We start from the raw sequence: 22,361 nt of genomic DNA, 5'->3' as shown, positions 1-22,361 counted from the left end.
CCTGTGAGCCCACCTTTTAGTATTTTATATTATAAGCATGCAACCAACCAGCCAACCTGTTTCAGGATATTTTGCCTCCAAAGACCAGTCTTTGGCTATCAATCACACGAGTTTTTTGGTGGTTCTGTCATGGCTGTGTCATGTGCTGTAACATCATATATCTAACTGGAAGATACCCAGTGTGGGTTCCATGACCAAGCTGTACTGATCTTGAAGCCTGCTTTGACCTTAGTCATTCTGATTATTTGTAGGAATAATTATTTTTTAATCTGCTTACAGTTAGCAGCAAACAATGCGCTGTAAGCGCCTTATTACCACCATATAATAGCGTACTTTTAATATTATGTCTCTTCATGTTACTGTTACACCTCTTGTATTTAGGCAGTGTTCGAGAGTATAAGTAGATTTAATGTAGAAGCAATAAATTCCACTGTAGTAAAAACAACACAATATTAACCTCTGTTATTTACAGTGGTTGCTTGTTATCCATTAATAGTCTTCTATTCTTTACAGCGTACAGAGTTTGCCCCATCCTCCTACATACATTTTTCATCCTTCTACCAATGTGGTGTTGATTTTCAATAAACGCACTATAATTGATCAATTAATCTGCCTAACTTGGGTTATGATTCAGCATGATCTCCTTAGTAAATCCTATCCATCTGGATACTTACGCATATCTGAAAATCTCTTCGATAGAAATGCTTTAATCTTTTTATGAGCGTGATGTGAAACTATTTTATAAGATAGGTTATTATATATTTCTTTTTACTCCTGCATTCATTAAAGCAAAAGGTACCTTACCAGGTGAAATAACACTCTCAGGTTGGAGATTCATGATCCTTGAGGTCCCTTCCAACCCTGGCCATTCTGTGTATATTTACAAAGCATTCTATGAAAGTAAAGTACAGATCGGTTAAATGTTTTTTGAGATTTGTTTAGGTGTTCTTTCAGAAACAATTGTTCTCAAACTGATTCCCCTTTGATGTAAGCCAATGTGAAAAAAAAAAAATAAAAACTGCTTAGAAATAGGTTTCATACTTGACTTCAGTTGATCCCTGAATTCAGAGCTGCCGCTTGGCGCAGATATCGTCATTGAATTTTCCATCAGTGTTTTAAAGTCAAGTATACTCATGAAGCACAACTATCGATAAGTGGATTTCAAAAGAAAAGCAACATGCAGTAAGAACAAAGAAAGGCCATTAGTTTAATTTTTGCCTTGGACTTACAAATTCTTTTTATATTCTTTGGTGGCCTTATCAAAAATAAGGGAGAAAACTGGACTTGTCCATTCTGGAAAGGAAAGGCTCCAGAGATACCTCATTGTGGCCATTCAGTACTTAAAAGGAGCTTATAAACAGGAGAGAGACTGACCTTTTGTATGGTCTGATAGTGATAGGACAAGGGAGAGTGGTTTTAAAAGAAAATAGAGGAGATTTAGGTTAGATGTTAGGAGGAAATCTTTTTCTCAGAAGGCAGTGAGGCGCTGGCACAGCTGCCCAGAGAAGCTGTGGTGCCCCATCCCTGGAGGTGCTCAAGGCCAGGTTGGATGGGGCCCTGGGCAGCTGAGCTGGTGGGGAGCAGCCCTGCCCATGGCAGGGGTTGGGGTGGCGTGGGCTTTGATGTCCCTCCCAACCCAAATCATTCTGTCATTCTGTGATAAGAGCTGAGTGACAAGACCCTCTTTCATTTTCTTATGGAGAGGTTCTATGTACAGAGAGACCAAGAGATATGATTTAAGGGCCACACAGTTATGACCTGCATATTAAGCTGCACAGAAAGCTGTAATTTCACTGCAAGTATGTATTTTTTTTGCATACATATCTGATACTACAGATGTTTGAATATAAAGGCATTAGTTTTACGCATGGTGAATGTGGGTGTTGTCTTACGTCTCATGGAGAACATGCATGAAATACAACCATTCTCTCTGGTAATTGCTGGGCTTCCACCCTAAGCTGTATACATGCTGAGCGTGTGAAGAACTTGGACCAAAGCTTTTCATAAACTAAAGCATATTTTATAAATCTTTTGTGAATTAGGATGTCATCTTAACACTGCAAGAAAAGCTTTCCATCAAGTGTATTGAACACTTTTCACTGATGCTGGAGCAAAGAGTGGAAGGATCTGGAACAAAACTTCTTTTGCTACATGAACAGGAGACTCTAACTCAGGTTTGTGGGATTATATGTGAAAAATATTAAAGACGCTTGTTAATGAGTACATTTAAATATTTAATAACTTTTAACTATTCAAGTGAGTTAACTGCAAGATTTTTAGTTTGTTATAGTCTGTCAACCAGTGGCAGTATTTACATATGGTTATAAGGATCAAGTTGTCATGGAATAACTATTTTTCTGTTACACAGGCATCTCATGTCATTGCTTCACTGGGCCATTAAAATGTACTAACAAGTTCATAAAAGATCAAACTTAAGGAAAATATTTATCGAGGCCATTCTTCGTATCATATGTGTCACAGCTAATGAACATTCTCAGTAGCTGGCAAATCCATTGTAATAGTTCTGAGAACCCCAGTCTGCCAAAATTCCTTTAAAAGCATATTTTGATCTTTGATTCCTGTCTGATTATGCAGATCTGTATCTGGATAATAGGAAACGATACTCCTTCTGATGAAGCTTTTTGTCTTGGTTATGCAGTGATACACTATGTCATTTCTGTGACTCAGAAAATGCTGTTGTGACTTTTCTTTTTAAATCAGGGAGGCAAATCAGGCTGCTGACAGGCCAGTTCTGGGTAGACGTAAAGTTGTTTCATGATTCCCAGCAGACAGCCCTGATTTCAGTGGCTATTCCTTTTGGCCAGGCTGTTTAGCCTGAATTTCTCCATGCCATTTCTGTGTGTCAGGAGAATGCTTGTATTTTTAACTTTTTCACCTGAATTTTCAAAAAAATGTAAATGGATTTTTTAAAAGAGAAGGAGAACAGTATTTTAGTTTAAATGTCAGAATTCTCTTGATCATGTAACTACGCTCTGTGCAGTGGTATGGAGGAAGTCAGCTCAGCCACTCATGATCTTTCTAGTGTTTCCTAACTTAAAAGCATTTAGCTTTGACATGTTAGCATTCTTTTTCTGTGGTACGAGCTACTCAATGAATGCACAATGTCCAGGAGTACTCAGTGCTGGCTCTCATGGCCTAGTTGTCTCTCTTTGAAGTAACTGGTAAAATTCCCATTGAAATCAGAGGGATCAGAATAAACCAACACAGAGAGCTTTTGAAAATCCTGTCCTGAGCTTTTATTTATACATACAGGCTGTGTCTGGATACTTGGGAATGAGGTCAGAGACAATGAGCAATAAACATACATTCTGAACATTGTTAGTGCAATACAGACTGTCCACTGGAGGATTTTAAAAGTATAGTCTTACCAATTAAAGATGCTGATAGTAAAATACCCTAACTTTCAAACTACATTAGTGTAATTAAATAAACTACATAAACTACATTAATTTCTTCTTTGAAGTTCCTGTAAAGTCAGCAATACTCTAATTTGCTATTATAGCACTGCTGCTGACCATGGCTCACAATAGTTTTATTGGACTGTTACTCTTTCATGCAATTATTTATTAGCTCTTTGATGGTGCCCAGTGAATATGTCCAGATTACTGTATCATATTCTTAGCAACAATTGTGCTGACCAACAAAAAAAAGTCTTTTTGACCTTATTAAGTAATAGGAGACATCTGTTTTAGAATTCTAGGGTGGGTGTCTTAATCCAGAACAACTCAGGAAGACTGAAAAGACACAGTTTCTTGCAAATTTTGTATTGGATTAAAACAGTTGTTCTCGCAGGCTCTCATTCTGATGGGAAATTTCAACCAGACACATATCTGCTGGGAAAACAGCACAGAAGAGGTCATTAAATAAATTAAGATTGGAGGCAGCATAGGCTGCAGCAACCATGTCCTGGTTGAATTCGTGATATTGAGGAACACAGGCCTGACAAAGAGTAAAGCCAGGATCCTGAACTGCAGGAGAGCAAACTTCAGGCAGTTTAAGAAATTGTTGGATGAGATCCCCAGGGAAACTCACCTTATGGGCAAAGGAAAAAAAGCAGAGCTGGCAGCACTTTAAGGATGTCTTTCTGAAAGCACAGGAGCTCTCCATCCCCCAGAATGAGAAGTCAGGCAAATGAGGTAGAGAATCAGCCTGTTTGAGCGAGAACCTTCTGGTCAGGTTGAAGAGAAAAAACGAAAAGTATAAGCAGTGAAAAAGGAGATGGATGACCTAGGAAGAATATAGGGGTGTTGACCTGATGTGCAGGGATGGGATCAGGAAAGCCAAGGTGAAGATCATACTGAACTTGGTGAGGGTTGTGAAAGACAGCAAGAATTCTTCAGATGCATTGGGCAGAAGAGATGGGCAAAGGAGACTGTACCCACTCTGATAAATGAAAAGGGAGAGAGCCTCCTCAGACATGAAGAAGACTGAGGTACTTAACAAGTTCTTTACATCCATCTTCATGGTCAGTCAGGCTTCTCACACCTCTCATATCCCTGAGCTTCTAAGTGGGGTTCAGGGGAGCAAAATCCCTATCCCTATCAGTATAGGAACAGTCCAAAACCATCTCAAGAGGCTGAATATGTACAAGTCTATGGAGTCAGATGACATGCATCCCAGGGTTCTGAAGGAACAGGTGTATATGGTTGCCAGGACACAACCATACTTGAAAAATTGTGGCTGTCATGCAAAGTCCCTGGTGACTAGAAAAAGGGAAGTATCGCTCTCATTTTCAAGAAAGGGAGAAAGGAAGACCTGGGGAACTGCAGGCCTGATGTCTGTGCCTAGGAAGACATGTTAAGGCACATACAAGTTGAGGAGTTGACAGCCAGCATGGCTTCACCAAGGGCAGGTAGTATCTCACCAATCTGGTGGACTTCTATGCTGGAATGACAGCATCAGTGGACAAGGGAAGAGCAGCTGATGTCATCTACATGGACTTGTACAAGGCTTTTGATGTGGTCCCACACCTTATCTCGAAATTGGTGACAGATGGATTTGAAAGGTAGACTATAAAGTGAATAAAGAATTAGATGGATGGCTGTAGCCAGAGAGCTGTTGTCAATGGTTCTGTGTCCAGGGGGTTGCTGATCACAAGTGGTGTTCCATGGGAGTCCATCTTGGGACCGGTGCTCTTCAATATCTGTATCAGTGACATAGGTAGCGAGATTGAGCGTATCCTCAACAAGCTGAGTGCAGTTGACAAAACAGAAGGGAGAAACACCATCCAGAGGGATCTGGACACTTTTGAAAACTGGTCACATGAGAATATAATAAGGTTTGAGGCACTTGGTTTGAGGCAATCCCAGGTGTGAATACAGACTGGGAAGAGGTCCTTTCCAACCCAAGCCATTCTGATTCAATCAAGAGAATATGAGAGTAATAGCTACCAGGCTGTACTTTGCCTGCCATTATTGCCAATTGGTCTGAGAAGTAAGATGTGACCTCTCCCCAAAAGCCTTATCACCCTTCTAGTTCACAAGTGTTTTGATCCTGCTGAAGTTCACCTCGCTTTGTATTTTACTTGGGATGGTTACCATTACCACTGTTTTTTCCACTCTTTTCACTTGGACTTTGAAGAATTCCACTGCTTTGAGAATGAGTTACTTTAGACAGTCATGCCTATGCAAATCTAATTTTTCCATGAGATTATATATATATTATATATATGATATTCTGATGTGCAATACTTAATAAGGAGCCCATAATAAAGCTTGCTGTTGGGCAGAATTATTTTTCTTGTTATCGTGTTTCTCTTGAAGGAGAGTCAGTGCCCATGACTACAGACCATCGCACATCAAGAAATGACACAATGTTATGATTATTCTGCTATCCTAGGTGACTCAGAGGCCAAGCTCGCATAAGATGAGATGTCTTTTCAGGATTAGCTTTGTCCCAAAGGATCCCATTGATCTTTTAAGAAGAGATCCAGTTGCTTTTGAATATCTTTATGTACAGGTAAGAGAAGGCATGGGCATTGTTAACAAAAAGAATTAAAAGGTGACTGTACTCAGTATATACATATATATATCTTCATATACAAAACTGTGGCTGCGGTAAGCCCTGGGTTATATTTTTGCTGCATAAAGCCGATGCTCTTGGGGAATGTACAAATCTTTATCATCTGCAAAGTTCCCTTCCTTCCTAAGTCCTGCCAAATAGTGAAGCTTTGATGTCTTTCCAAAATATGTTTAGCTTTTGAAAAGAGTGAAGCCAAAATAATTGCTTATACTTACTTCTGGTATTATAATATCAGACAGAAATAGTGTCTGAAAAGAGACTTCCAGTAAAATGGATGAGAAAACTGATGTATGAGCAATGTGGTCCTTCTCCTGGGCATTTCACCAGACAGAGTTCTACTGTCCTGAGCCCAGATAGCCTAGCACCCTCCCAGCACTCACGAAAGAAGATTACTCAGTTCCTCAGAGGAAGGATGAATTCACATTCCACAGAAGTACCTTTATACAGGTGAGCATCTGACATCTCTGAGAGCAGCAGTTCTACTTTCAGCATGGTCTGGTTTCTGAGTTCAGGGTTTCTCTTCACACAGTGTTTATTTTAAGAAAATGGATTATAATTTTATTGCAACATTTTTGAACTTGATGCTCCCTCTACTGGTTTCTTGGCAGAGCTGTAATGATGTCGTTCAGGAAAGATTTGGACCAGAACTGAAATACGACATTGCCCTGAGGTTGGCTGCACTACAAATGTATATTGCAACTGTGACCACCAAGCAAACTCAGAAAATCTCCCTCAAATATATAGAGTAAGTTGAGGATACAGTGTGATCTTTAAAAGTGAAACATTTGGAGAAGTTCATAGGTTCTTTGTTTGGTTCTTTAATATTCCAATGGCAGTGCACCTATTTTAAGTTCATTATTTGTTACTGAAATTTATTCTGGTGTGTTAAGAGCTGTAAGTACGGACAGTACTTCTACCATTTAGTCATACATGTAGGCATGTGTGATAGGCTATAAATGTAAATAAGATTAATTCACACACTTTAAGTGGTCAGATTTAAGTTTATGTAGCCTGAATCCAAAGGTTTTAGTAGATTATTCTGATAGATTCAGTTGATTTCTTGGTTCATAAGACTGTAGGGCCTTAGGTTCCATTTGAAAGATTTCTTAGATACAGAAGAATCCAGTGAGCATTTGTTTTATGTTATCTTCATGACTTTGTAGGTGAGGTTAGGCGTTATGTGTATTGAGCTACAAGGAAAGAAGAAAATCCAAAATGCAGATTTGTGTATATCTCCTAGGATCAAAACGAGCAACAACTTTTATTCTGTTGTTATATTATATCCTATTAACGAATCAGCAAAAACTACTTGTAAGTGAAGAGTCAGCCTTCTGTCAAAAGGTGTGCATCAAATAGAAAAGCAATCTGGGCAAAAGAAGGAGAGCAGGCTGTCAAGTTGGCAAAGTGATAAAAACAATGATTGGCTGATTTGCATGTTCTAAAACCGTAGAAAATAAAATTAAATATGACACTGTTGTTAAGTCTCCTACAACTTTTCTACAACTTTTTCTACAACTTTTCATACAACAATTCCATAATGGTGCTTGCCTATGTAATTAGTTGGGATTTAACAAAGTCTAGATTTTAAACATACAATTGGTATGTTGGAAGAGAGAGAAGTGATATAAAAGAGATAAAATACATTTTATAGCATCTTCATAAGTAACATATAGTTTGAATATAGAAAATAATGAGTTATTGCAAAACTCTGACTAAACTCTCCTGTTTACAGGGGTTCATTCACTTGTCATCACAGTCTCCAGTCTTTAGATAAATAATCATCACAAGAATGTGAAATTAAATATATGCCTTTTATTGCAGAAAAGAATGGGGATTAGAGACTTTTCTTCCATCTGCTGTGCTGCAAAGCATGAAAGAAAAGAACATAAAGAAAGCACTTTCACACCTTGTCAAAGCAAATCAAAACCTAGTTCCTCCGGGTAAAAAGGTATTGCATTTGCATCTTAATGGAAAATATGTTTTTAAAGAACAGAAGGGGTGGCATGCATGGGAAACGTATAGAATTAATCCTTTAGAGAAACACCTAGCCATTATATTTTCAGAGAATATAGACAATTTAACTTACAGTGCTCAGTACAGCACAGCTAAGAGCAATTAAAAATAATTAATTATACCCCAACTAAACTATCTTCTTACCTGGAGAATGCCAGAAAACTGATTATTAACACTTCAGGTATGATAAAGATATATATATTTATTTAATTCATGTAGGGCTTCCTATTAATGGCAGACTTGTTAGAATGTTATTGTTCTCTCTCTGCTGCTCTGATCTGAAACGCATTAACCTATGGGCCAGTGTAAATGATTTTTTTAGGGTCATTTTCCATTATGCTGTAGATATGTTTAATGTCCAAGGCCTAGCAGTATAGATGATGTTCCTTATAGAACTGACCATCCTTGCTATTGTAAAATGCTTTTCTTAGCACTAAGCTTTCATTTCAGCTGGAACGAAGTGTGGAAGACATTGTCTCTGAGAAATGCACTCATCATTGTTGCAGGCATAGCTCTGTGTCTGGTTTTAGACACCATAAAGAGGTTTCATTGTGTAAGTCAACTAGTTCTCTTTGTAGTCGACAGAGAGAAATAGGCACTTTAGGGAGCAACTCATCCCATCCTACATTAGGCACTTGAAATAGGTCAGATTACTTGTCTTAGAAATGCCTATTTCTCTCCATTGACAATAAACAGAACCTAAGAGTGACTAACTGAGACACAAAATGAGCTGTGTCCTGCTCCATGAGATTTGTTTCTGAACAGGAAAAGCCCCAGACTTCAGCTGCTTGAGCTAGGGTTCATTGTGATCAGCAGAAACCCTGCTTGGAGATCTTTGTGTTTGACCTGTAATGCCCAGGGAGAAAAGTCATCTTTTTGAATGGAGCACTGTATGTCTCTAGTACAGCTGAAGTTAAAGCTGAATAATGCCGATTACTTTTCATTTATCATAATAGTGCATGGTTTTATTTTGAGAGCCATCACTGCTGCTGGAATCACAGATGATGGCAGTGGCATTCAGTGCTGATTCTTCATTAGAAAAGAAGTTGCAATAATGCTTTCTGCAGGCTTTGTTATTTTTGCTTTATTCTTTTTTTATATGCTCTTTGGAAATACATTGTGTGCTTACCCAGTTTTTTTTTAGCATGCAGTTTCAGAAACAAAGATCTGAGCTCGTCATCACCTTCTATCTCACCTGTAGGTACTAGGCTAGGACAAACCTCAGGAGTCTTGTTTCCTTTTGCATGAGGGGCAGCTTGTAACTCTTAGGATTCTCCCTTTTTTTACAAGCCTTGTGTATTTCTCCATCCAACTGAGCACTTACTGAAGGGAAGGGGAACACATTACCCCTTGGCTCTCTGCTTCAGATTCTCTTCCTCCTTGGAGTATACAAAAACCTTAGTTTAGGGACTGTTAAAATGCTGTTTGAGATCCAATAAGCTTTTGAAGTAGAAATCCAGTGGCTGGTGAGAGAATAGAAAGTGAGATGAGCTCGATAAAGTCCACATGTAAAGATTTACATGAGGGATATGTAAGTTCTGGCTCCAGATTGTTTGGGTGAAATGAACTATTTCTTGGTTCCATTCAGTCTCATAAAATATGTTCCAGCTTGTTCTTTTTAAGTAGGTAGTTTAAGCTAAAAGGAGAAAAAGGAGGTAAATTATGGTATGTACTGCATAATAGGATTGTATGTATTGATATTCTGTATTTGGCTTGCAGATTTATTCCCTACTAAGTATAGTGGAATAATTTTATTTTAAAAAATGGATATTGCAGTAATGAGGTGGAATAATGTGCCATATGCTGCAAGTATCTAACAAGATGTAATACACATAGCTGACAAAATAAAATTCTTTCATCTCTTTTCTTTGTATTGGTACATAAATGTTTAAGAACTGGTGGTGATTATGAATTGAAAGCTGTTGACTGGCCTTGAAATCCCTCGATGAACAGATGTTTAATCTGAGTAGTTTAATGTTTTCCCTTCATTGGAGCAGTGATGATGTTCTTGCAGTGCCCTGATGTAGCCCATAGCCAAGTCCTCAATGCATTTAAACTAAACAACCACGGTTTGAATTTCGAGAAAGAAACTGTTTCCTCATCAGATTCTCAAGCATCTAATGGTTTGGTTTCAGACTCTGAAGAGCTCTTATTTCAGTTCCTTAGAATACATTAATACATTTTGATTTTTGTAAACTGGGTAACTTTTCCACTACTCCATCTTACTCCTGTTTCTCTTTCCTCAGCTGTCTGCTCTGCAAGCCAAGGTGCATTATCTGAAGTTCCTCAGTGATCTCCGGTTATATGGAGGGCGTGTTTTCAAGGCAACACTAGTGGTAATATTTCTCTTGCAATATTTTTTTTTCTTCTCCTGATGTTTTTTTTTTCCTTCGCTTTGCAAAAACTAGACCACAAAATTTTCTTTAGATGTTCTATATGTACATTTTAAAAAGCAGTTGTTAAATTTGAATTTTCACTGAGGGCTTGGAAATACGGCTTGGCCAATAATGCCATCCAGTTAACTGAAGAATACTTAAACTATTACTCTGGAAAACAGTTGATAACGGAAACTTTTGATTAATGGCAGGAAATCCCATCCATCCTTCCATCCATCCATCCATCCATTGAAAAACCTATCCATCTAAAAACTACAGTACAGTCAATATCCAGGAGCAAATTCCTTTTGATTTTTGTAATTAATTACCAGCATTGTATACTCTTGTATGTTTTATCTTAGAAAAATACGATGATCTTTAATCATGCAAAGGAAGCTTCATGAAAATGAAAGAAGGCAGTGGCTGTGCAGTGCCTGTCATGGTTTTATTTTATTTTATTTTTTCCTTTTTATGCTAAAGCAGGGAGAAAAGCGTTCAGAAGTGACTTTGTTAGTAGGGCCACGGTATGGCATCAGTCATGTGATAAACACCAAAACAAACCTGGTGGCTCTTCTGGCAGACTTCAGTCACGTGAACAGGATTGAAATGTTTACAGAAGACGAAAGCAGTGTTAGAGTTGAGCTGCATGTCTTAGATGTAAAAGTAAGTATTTTTTGTTGATTTCTGATGATATAATGTCTTTAAATAAAACTTCTGTTGTTTTTCTTTGAATATTTGATTAAACTGTACTAACTGTTCCAAATGTTTTCATGAGCGATACCCTGAAATTGTGTTTTTAGATCTTTTTGTGGTGAGAGTGCATGGAGAGCACTCTAGGAATTTGAGAGGTCCACAGTGTACAGGAGAGCTTTGCTCTTACATTCTGTTTCTGATTTTCCTCTTGGCTGGCCCTGGGCAATTTGCTTTGTTGTTGCATTCCTTGATTTCCATGGTGAGAAGAGGTGATGATGAGATTGACTTTCTTCTGAAGTTCTTTGCGCTTCTAGAAGCCTCTTTAGTCATAATAATGTAATTACTATTAGAGGATTGCCAGCTGTATGAGACCATCATCCCATGTAACCCAGTGTTTTATTTACTAAGGACACTGTGCATTACCACATAGTGGTTACCAGTGAAATAACCTGTAAAAGGACAGTTTATTTCCTGTTAGTCCGTATAATTCTAATTAAGTTCTTTGCCATTAATAATGCATTATTTGATGCTATTCTTCTACCTATAGTCATTAAATTTCTCTGTAATCCCACACTTTACATTTGTGGTATTTAGTGGCAGTGACTGGAGTTTTGTATGTTGTATGTATGATCTTCTTTGTATGTTTCCTGTTAGATTGTGAAGTGAAAGGCTTCACAGACCTTGTAGAGCATTAACCACAATGAGAAGAGATTAAAGGAAGAGTTCTCATTATACTTGAAACTTGAATATACTATTAAAATAAATAGAGCCTATTAAAATAAATAGGACTAAATAGTCCTGTGTAAGCCTTTTTACTTATGGAGATTTACATTTAAAAAAAAAACATACACAAGAGATATTTTACTAAGCTTTTGCTTTGAATGCTTTAGGCTTACTGACCTGAAAGTGTTCCCCTGTATTTAAGTAAATGAAAAAACACTACTGTAAATTAATAGATACCCTTTGACAGCAACTTCATGGAAATCTATAGGCTGGGGAACACAGCATCTCTTTCACTGTATTTAGCAATTTGAGCATATCAGGCTTCTTTGCTTGTAATAGTGTGCTAAACCCACAGCCCACAGACCTTTTGAGTGAAAGCCATTATCCCTTCTTCCTGATGGAGAAAGTAATGCAGAAATTAAATTATTCTCATATTCTTGCATATAAAATGTGGCACTATATGCCATGGAATTTTATATTAATGTGATATATATATATATATATATTTTTTTTTTAATATTATAATAGTGTTACTATCTAATTGCAAACCATGGATATTCCCATCTAAATCCCCCTCTCCATGCCTTTCAATGATTCAGTCTTAAACCCAGAGGGATTAGTCTGACATCAAAATTACAAAGTTAGGAAACCCTGGATTGAATTTGACCAAAAAAAAAAAAAAAGTACGGAATGTAAGAGTTTCTTATGGAGTAAACATGGGCACACACAGGTAATTACTCTCAACTGATGTTTTCATACCTTGGCATACGCTAAGGTATCAGGTTCATATATCCAGATTTCAGTATGCCAATAAATGTCATTTGCATGTTTGTTATTATTTCTGTCAATAGTTGCAGAAAAATGGAGATCAGTACTGATAGCATTTCAAGTAGTCACCCAAAAGAAAAAAATACTAAGTAGCCTGTTGTAGGTTTGATAATTTGCAATTAATTTCATGGCTGTTTTTTGAATTCTTTTGAAAGAAATGTGTTGAATAGAACCTCATACTGTATCATGGAATACTTTGAAGAAAGCAAAACGCATTGGTTTTTCCATGTTGCTGAAAAAACTGTTCATGTAGCAGTTTAGACTCTGGTGGTAAGCTGTGAACATAAATTATGTTTTGGCCATTAGCTCTATCGCAATCAATTGCCTTCAGGTTGCAAAAGTCCACATAGCTGTAGGTTACTGCAAGCTGTGTGACTGCTGTAATGGTTTGTCTACAGTGTAACTTCTACCTATGTGTCATGGTAAACTTCAAAACTTTTATTTCTTCCGTGAGTTCAAGGGGTAGCCACCTCAGAATGAATTTGAGCTTTTTGGCAGCTTTGGGTGTTAAAGTCTGCAGAAACATGAACAAAAGTTTATTTTCTTTACTGTGGCAAAAGGAAAACAAATAAAAGAGAGTATGCTTCACTCAAATTGTGTATGTTTAATGCTCTCTAGCCTGTCAGATGCAGTTTTTCAGAACCATGGCATTTTTTCTGTTAAATCTGACTGTTTTCTTTGAATGCTTTGAGTTTATTTTCTGTGCTGACCTCCCTTCTAAAGGTCTCTCTCCTCTGTCTCTGTTTGTCTGCTTATTTTTTCATCACATGTCTTTTTAGTAATGCCACAAGGCCATAAATATTGAAAGTTTTTAAGATCTCATTTTAATGCTCACTACTGAAGCTGCATATCAATAGCTTTAGCCTCGCTGCCGTATTTTTTCAACTTGAATTTTTTCCATTTTACTTCTTTACATGGGCTTAGGACAGCTGACTTTCTGGCAAGCTACAATGATTCCCATACTACTGCAACAGTCCAGTCCCTGATGTACTAGGCTTTTGCTCCTTGCATTTTCAAAGTAATAGTAAACAGTGCTTAGGTGAGAAAAAATACATCTATACAAGAGAAAGATGGAACAAGAGTCTTAAAGTAATCATTCAGAAAGACAACTGTTAAAATGTCCAATTGGACTTCTACTTTATCCCAGTTCCAGTCTTTTCTAAACCACTGAGTTACAGAGGTCCTGGGAGTCCCATCAGGCCCAGCCCCTGCCCAAACAGGACACCCAGAGCAGGGTGCCAGGCCCATGGCCAGATGGCTCTTGGAGGTATCCAAAGAGGAGACTGCACATCCTATGGGCAACCTGTACCTGTGCTCTGTCATCCACACGAAGTGCTGCCTGCTGTTCAGAGGGAGCCTCTTCTGTTCCAGTTTCTGCCTGTCACCTCTTTTCCAGGCACTGGGCACTACTAAAAAGAGCCTGGCTCTATCTTCTTTTCGCTCTCCTTTTGAGCATTTATCTATTTTTATAAGTTCCTCCCTTAAAATATTTGGTATTGCTTGACATTAGTAAGGAAAATAAGTTCTCATATATTTTTCAGTGTGGTGTTTGCAGTGTAATTTCCTTTGATTCTGTGCTGTAGTGTAGTTGGCAAGTAAACAGATTGAGAAGGAACAGCCTTAACCAAGACTTGGTTGTATTCTTCTCAGCCTATTACTCTACTGATGGAGTCATCAGATGCAATGAACCTTGCTTGCCTAACAGCTGGATACTATAGACTGCTGGTTGACTCAAGGCGTTCCATATTCAACATGGCCAACAAGAAAAATGCAGGGAACCGAGAAACAGGTATTTGTAGCACAGTGTGATAATGATGATCACAGATGTAGGCAGAAGTCAGTTTAAGCCGATGCACTCCAGATAAATACAAATGCCAAGTGAGAGGATTGCTGCCTTAGACTTGGCACTACATTGTACTGTTCAGCTTTATGATGCTCTGATACCCAGCCTTTGATAGCATGAATTTCTTTTGTAAGTGTAGTGAAACAGATGCATGCTCCCTCTGAATGTTATTGTGTTATATAGGTATATCTTTATAAGAATGCACACAGTGTTGGGGAAACCAGTTCAGAATTTGATTTTGTGTTACTGCTCCTGGAATAGCATTTGTACCTAGCTGTGGTTCAGTTGTGCTCTAAAGTACAAAAGTAATAGTTAAACTCGAGGTCATTAAATCAACAGCTATTTATCTCAGAGCAAAAATGAGCTTCAGAATGCTTTTGTGAAGTGTTTGGTGGACTGGCTGTCCTGTTCAGAATGTTCATTGCTCAGCATTAACAAGTTATTGTTTAGAAAACTGCATAAACTTGCTTTGTGTTTTCACAGTGTGTCTTTTTTTTTCTCCCATGTGACAGGAATTGAGAATAGAGGAAAGCATAATCTCCTTGCTTCTGAGTGGAACTGTGTACCAAAAACTACCACTTTCCTGGCTGAAGGAGATCAAGAGACTCAAATGTCTTTTGGTGATCCTAAACAGAAAACTATAGATGTTTCTGAAAGTCTGTTATGTCAAAAAGAACACAGACATCTGTACATAGAAAATACGTATAATTCAAGCGGATTTGATCAGCATCTGACGAAGCAAGACCCCAATGATGCAGAAGAAAGTAGAAATTTTAATCAGCCTTCACTACTGTCACTCTCAGGTTTGGAATCTAGCAAGAAAGCACAGGATTCTCCCAGAGGAGCAAAAGTTTCCTTTATATTTGGAGATCACAACTTGGATGGTATCAATCCCCAGACTCTTGGCTATGAAAGGCTTTTGGATGAAAGTCCAGAAGTACTAGAAAAACAAAGAGCCATTTATATTAATAATGCCAATGACATTAAAGGTCTGGAGTTGTCACCAGATGCTGAAAGCATTCAGTTTGCTACAAATGCTGTTTATGCAACCATAAATGATGGTAAAATATTTGGAGCTGCAGAAGGGATAGAAGAGCCTTTGCTGCATGATATTTGTTATGCAGAAAACACAGATGATGCCGAAGATGAAGATGAAGTAAGCTGTGAAGAAGACATTATGGTAGGAGAAATCAATAGGCCTGCTCTTCTCAGCCTTTCTGGTTCTAGTGATGACATTATTGATTTGACTTCACTTCCACCTCCAGAAGGTGATGATAATGAAGATGATTTCCTATTGCATACCTTAAACATGGCCATTGCTGCTCCTCCACCTGGCTTCAGGGACAGTTCAGATGAGGAAGACTCTCAGAATCAAGCAACGCAGCCTAGAGATGACAAGGAGCAAGCCAGTAATCTAGGCAGTGATGACATTCCAGTGTCGCTTATCGATGCTGTCCCTACTAATACAGAGGGGAAGTGTGAAAAGGGGCTAGATGATGCTGTAGTCTCTACGCTTCAAGCACTAGAAGCTTTGGCTGCTTCAGAGGAACAGCAGACGAATGACAATTCAGGTTCTTTCACCATAGTTACATTTATTCATTGAAAATCATTCCATCTCATCCAGTGCTTCATTTTGTGAGGGTTTTTGGTTTTCCTTTTTTTCTTTTTTTTTTTTTTTTTTGGCCATCATTTTCCATACTTCATATTCCATATTATGTAATGGAACTGCTGTTAATGTTATTAAGCTACCTGTCCTGGGAACTGTGCAATAAAGTCAGAGTATTTTTACAAAGAATATTTTTGTCTCTAACGCACGCCTTTGCTTGTCACTTGTGCAGGTGCTTCAGCTGCTGTCATTAATTGACTCTTATTTTTTGTGGCTTGCAGGTGTAGCTATCTTGCGAGCATATAGCCCTGAGTCATCTTCAGATTCTGGCAATGAAACAAATTCCTCTGAAATGACTGAAAGTTCTGAATTAGCCGCAGCGCAGAAACACTCAGAAAACACTGCACGCATGTTTTTGACCACAAGTGAAGGCTACCAACCTCTTGTGGAAGAGCAGACTGAATTCCCCATTGCTAAGATTCAGGCTGGGGGGCCAGGCATGAAATCCTCGCAGCCTTTGGCTGGTCGTCAGGCTGCAGACCTACAATCAAAAGTTGTGCCTTCAAAGCAGATTCTTCATTCAGATAACATGGAAATGGAGCCAGAGACCATGGAAACAAAATCTGTCACTGATTATTTTAGCAAATTGCACATGGGATCCTTGGTATATTCTTGCACTGGTAAAAGGAAAAATAAGATGACAGAGAGCGAAGTAAAAACACCCTCCGATGGGAACGCTACTGTGAAAAAGCAACAGGGAACTAAAAAAGCAGAGACTGATGAAGACCTAAAAGCTAAATTTGGAACTATTTCAACAAGAGACAGTCAACGCCTAAGCACTTTCAATGTAGAGAGAACTGCCTTTCGCCAAAGATGGTATGGTGCCGATGATGGGGCAGCAGATAAGCCAAGCCCAGAGACAGTGAACGGGAAGACTTTTCCAAGAGTTCCTGTCCGTGGTAAAACAGAAACTGACTGTAAGGATGAAGTGGATCCTGAGGTGGATCAGGATGACACCTCAGGGCTTAGCCAAGGTGAAAACTTTTTGTCAGATATGACTCCTGTGTCTTCAGCCAAAGACCTAAACGATGCAGAAGATACCGACTTATCTGCAGATGACCATCCTTCAAAGCTTCCAGAAGCTGAGCAGAGTGTGGCTAGACTTTGTGAATATCACTTGGCTAAGCGCATGTCATCTCTGCAAAGCGAAGGCCATTTCTCGCTCCAAAGCTCTCAGTGCTCTTCGGTGGATGCAGGATGCAGCACAGGCAGTAGCACGTGTGCTACCCCCGTTGAATCTCCCCTTTGTTCCTCTGACGTTAAGCACATTATCTCCGACCCATCAATGAAGGGCATTGCCTATATTCCAGCAGATGAAAGAGCTGCCATTCATCCAAACCATGGAACAACATACAAGGACCTGCATCAGCAGCCTGAAGCTGTGTGTCACAGGATGGCAGTGCCTGTCGTGCATTCAGCAATTAATGCTGAGCCACTGTTCGGCACTTTGAGGGAAGGATGTCATCGGATCCCCAAGATAAAAGAAACTACAGGTACAGCAATAATAAAGCGTTTCTTGTGCTTGTTCTTAAAGCTGCATGTTAAGGTTGAAGATTAGGTGTGATGTTTGCATCCTGTTTACGTGAAACTACATCGACAATCTGTAGCATGTGGTGAGATTAGACTTTACTGTATGTATTTGCCTTATTTATACATGTTGAGATCTTTTTAAAACCTGCTTACAAATACTAATTTTTTTTTAAAATCTCTCATTACAGTTAAGAATAAGGCTCCTACATTTTATATGAGATAGTTATGTAGAGGCCTAGGGGAGAAAGTGTTCTGTGGAAGTCTCTCCAAAACCCAAATTCATTTGAGTTCTAGGATACTTTTTAGACTATAAGATGACTTCACAAGGTGTGTTAATGTAGGAGAGAAAAAACTGTGTCAGTTATTATGCTTTTTTGCTATTTTAGCAGATTGTCAGAAGCATGCCAGTATGAGTAAAAAGCTTTAAATGTAAAGGCGAGAAATAGTCAATATGAAGTATGTATTTACTTCAGCATCTGGTAGTAGGTGTTTCTTTTAAGAATAATGTACATATTGAATCATTACCACATTTTGAGGTTCCAATTTCAAACATCTTAATGAACTTATTGTTTTTATTAAAAATGCAGTTTTTCAGGGATAGCATTGGGAATGCTTTCTGTTGGGTTTCCAACATTTCCCTATTCTTGAGTTGCAGCCCACATGTAGCAGTAGTGTGGGAATGCATGGAAATCTGAAAATGAAGAAACAAGAATGAAAAAAGTGAATTCTCTGCCAAAAAAACTCTAACACAACAAACCAAAATTATCATGAATGCATTTTTCCATGCTCTCTTGGGCATAGTTAAAAAAGGCCTTTAAACTGAAAATATTCATTTAATTATTTAGTAGAAAGCAAGCAGTTCGTATGCTGAGCAGTATGTAAGAAGTTTTATAGATTATTTTCTATTCCCTTTTTTCACTGTGTGCTGTAATAGGATGAACGGTTAACTATTCTTCAGTTAAAATTTCTTGATAGATTTTAGAAGGCATTGTAGTGAAATAAAAAAGACATGAGGAACTAGAAATACCTATTTTTGTGAAATATTTTGAGAAACTGAGACCACTGAAAACACCAGCAATCAATTTACCCTACTGTTAAAGATATCTAAAATCTTCATATCTGAATATTATCAGGGTGATGCTTAATTATTCTGTCTGCTCTTCTACTACCCCTAGTGTAGCTTTCACAGAGCCTGAAAAGGGAAGACAAGGAGGCATGCCTGCAGCTTTTCCTAGACAGCCTCTAGCTGACTCCATCATGCTATCATCCATGCTATCAGAATCAAAGGTGCCAAGTCAAAATCAAGACTCTTGTGACATTCCCAAAGTGAATCAGGCTTATGGGGCAACAGTTAGTTTACGGCCATATGACATGATAGGAGGAAGCCTCAGGATGCCGCACAACAGGAAAGTGCTGAGACGCAGCAGCAGCATCATTGGAGGATCTGCAGGCATTGAGATGCTGGTTGAAAGTAAGGCAGCCACAGCCAGCTTGAAAAGCCTGGATATTACCCAAAGAGAAGAATCCAGATCCGAGAGAAAGCTGGAACTCTCTCCAGGCAAAAAGCTGTCAAAAAGTTTCTCCCAGAGCTGTGTTTATGTCAGCACTGATAGGAAGGACAGTAAGAGGTGTTTGGGCACAGGCACCAGTCAGAAGCACTCCAAGCAGTGTCGAGCGTTGCCGTTGTGGAAGCTGGACACCAGCACCTGGAGGTGTCGTGGTCCCTTCAGCTACTGCTTCCTGAGCAGAGGAAATGATGATAATGATGATGAAGATGATGGAGACAGCCATCAGCTCTCGTGTCTCTTCGAACCGGAGATCCCGTGTGAGCTTGCAGAACCAGCCAGTCAGTCTTCTAGTGAAAACGAACAGAAAGACTTGGAGACCCCAAAAGCTGCTGAGTTCCCGCAAGAAGAGGCAGTTAATGAACACGAGAAGAGCAGTGCTGACACCCAAGGTGGCCAAATTGATGTGAATCTCAATGATGTGGCCTTTGATGCACGAATCACACAAATAAATGTGATGAAAGAGAAGACGTATGCAATGCCTGATGGATTTATTGCAGCACAAAAGGATGCCAATGAGTTACTCTCACTGGTCCGAGCAAGCATGGGCAAGAGAGAAGATTTACATCCTGAAACATATGACCTTAAACTTTCTAAATATAAACAACTGTTATCTATGGAATCTAGACAGTTGGGAAGTGCCTGCAGGAAAATGGCCATGGCTGATAAAAGCCCTGAGGAAATGCTTTTAGCTATGACTTCCAGCTTTCAAGTACTCTGTTGCTTAACAGAAGCCTGCATGCGTTTAGTTAAAGTCATGAACTCTGAAACTCAGCAGCAGGAAATTATAGCTAAGATAGATGAGGTTGTAATAAACTACATTTGTCTTCTGAAGGCTGCAGAAGCCGTGTCAGGCAAGACCTCCAGTGATCCTAGCATTAAACTCTTGGCTCGACATTCAACTACCATGGCCGCTATTGTAAGCACACTAACACGTTCTCTTAAAATGCTTTTAAACAAATAAAATACAAAAGTCACTTCATAATCTACCTTTGCAAAGCCATACATTAAAAAAAAAAAAAACTTTTATTTACTCTATGTGTATGAACTAATGTAACAAATCCAGCTCTCTCTGTATATTTTGTTATTTTATATAAAATAGGTAAGTGATTAAAAACAAGATAAAATACTGAACACTGGCAACAGTGCTGACCAGATCTGCCCTTCCGTTTATACAAAAACAAAAGCCAAAAAATCCCCTCTCCCCATGACTAGAAAAACAAACAGAAAAAATCCTGTAGAGGAGCAAATTGACTTTTGGCTATTTTTCATATAGTCAAACCTATGGTTGTATGAAGTGAACTTTTAAAGTCTGTTATGTCAATGAAGTTGTTTTCTGCTTAATCCAAGTTTTCACTTGGAGAATGCTCCATGTTTAGAAATGAAAAATGAAATCATAATGTACATAACACAATATTTAATGTTTTAAAATTATAATTTTTAAGCATTGAAAATAGCAAAGAGACATTTAAAATCCAAGAGACTATTATAAGTTACTAGAGAATATATATATAATAAATGACTCTTTTGTTCATATTGCCTGAATTACCTGATTCTTCTTTTCTAGAAATTCTATATTAAAAAAAAAAAGTATTGAATATACCAACTTTAGAGGGTATGTGATGTATTGAACATTACAGTGTTGCATTTCAGACAGTGAACGTAACTGCGGAAGACAGACTGAGGACATAGGAACCAGAATAGTGGTGGTCTCTGAAATGAGAATTTGATGCCATACTGATCAGATGAGAATGTATAGGGCAGATCTGCCCTGGTAAATGAGAGACACAACCGTCAGGAAATTCCTGTGCTGTTTACTGTTTCATCATAAATCTATGGTGCATCTGAACAACATGAACTGCATCTATTTTGTTAAATATTTTATACTTCATATTTTATGATTCTGAATGTTTAACTGTAAATAAGTTAGAAATAAAACGAAGTTTTCAGAATACAATAAATATCTATGAAATATTTCAAGCCAGAAACATTCTTCTCTGAGTGATGACAAAGGCAATTTGTGGATAATCTGTCCCAATCTGGTTTCCAGACATTTTATAGTCTTGCATTAGAGAGACAGCCAAAAGCTCTGTTTCACATGGCACGTAGGCTTTATCAAGAACATCTGTTAATCTTTCCAGCCACTTAGGAGCAGCAGCCCTTGTGAAAAGTACAACATACTGGTACAAACTCCAAAGTGGTATAGTTTATTTTCATCCATTTTTCATAATGTCACGTGTAAGGAATATGACCATATATTTTGGAAACTTATCCACTCAGCTGAAGCAAGTACGAAGCTTTCTATGCTGGACAAGGAGGACTAAGCCAACAAAATCAAATCTTTGCTAAGGAATTTTTTCTCTTGTATGGAATAATACATATCACTATGAAACCCAGAGAAGTGTTTTTTCTTTGACTTCAGAGAAACATCCCCAGAAACTCAATATCAGAAACTTTGTTTTCTGTAGCTAGTTTCCTAGACCAACTCATTCTGCATGAGGACCAGTCGGTCCACTGCTTGACTGTTGCTCAGAGGCAGGCTGCAGGATGCCTCTCTCATACTGAGAGCCACTTTCAAAGTGAGGCTGAGTGTGCTGCTCTTTTGCTGTGGTTGCCAGATAGTTATTTTCCTCTGTTTTTTGAGTATTTTATACTGATGAAAAGATGTTTTTATATATATATATATATACATATCCCTTTACTGCTTTGTGAGTTTATGTAAGAAATTTATCAGTTATTTGGAAATACAGAGTCATCAGAACTGGGCATCAAGATAGAGCATAGGCACGTGGCTCCTTCAGGGTTGATAGTTTGGTCATTTTCATTCCACTCCCTTTCATAATTAGATTATGAATTAGATTATAACTGTATTTAAAGGTAACTAGATTTTGGTTGCCGTTATATCTAAGAAATATTCTGATTGGAAGCCTGTTCATTTTTGCTCCCTATAATTAACTATAGTCTTTTGTTGTTGTTGTTGTTTTTCCTTTTTAGTACTTTTTTCATAGAATTGTAGAATTATTTGGGTTTTAAGTGCACCTCTGGAGTTCATCTAGTCCAGTCCCTGCTCAAAGCAGATCTAA

At 38.3% G+C, this 22,361-nt stretch overlaps 1 protein-coding gene across 2 annotated transcripts in view; it reads left to right on the top strand.

Annotated features, from left to right (window-relative positions):
• The window catches only part of FRMPD4 (FERM and PDZ domain containing 4), a 295,539-nt gene extending 274,727 nt beyond the window's left edge, over positions 1-20,812 (top strand). For both annotated transcript variants that reach the window (XM_048931233.1, XM_048931240.1), the window contains 10 exons: positions 2,043-2,174; positions 5,860-5,979; positions 6,651-6,787; positions 7,864-7,990; positions 10,302-10,391; positions 10,911-11,093; positions 14,325-14,463; positions 15,030-16,088; positions 16,405-17,676; positions 18,894-20,812. In XM_048931233.1, the coding sequence (XP_048787190.1) occupies positions 2,043-2,174; positions 5,860-5,979; positions 6,651-6,787; positions 7,864-7,990; positions 10,302-10,391; positions 10,911-11,093; positions 14,325-14,463; positions 15,030-16,088; positions 16,405-17,676; positions 18,894-20,242 (4,608 nt within the window). In that variant the 3' untranslated portion in view covers positions 20,243-20,812. The remainder of the gene's footprint in view (positions 1-2,042; positions 2,175-5,859; positions 5,980-6,650; positions 6,788-7,863; positions 7,991-10,301; positions 10,392-10,910; positions 11,094-14,324; positions 14,464-15,029; positions 16,089-16,404; positions 17,677-18,893) is intronic.
• The last annotated feature ends 1,549 nt before the right edge of the window (positions 20,813-22,361 follow it).

Source organism: Lagopus muta, chromosome 1 (genome assembly GCF_023343835.1).
Source record: "Lagopus muta isolate bLagMut1 chromosome 1, bLagMut1 primary, whole genome shotgun sequence".
Taxonomy (NCBI): domain Eukaryota; kingdom Metazoa; phylum Chordata; class Aves; order Galliformes; family Phasianidae; genus Lagopus; species Lagopus muta.
The sequence above is the reverse complement of the archived record's forward strand: the minus strand, read 5'-3'. Positions and strand labels throughout refer to the sequence as shown.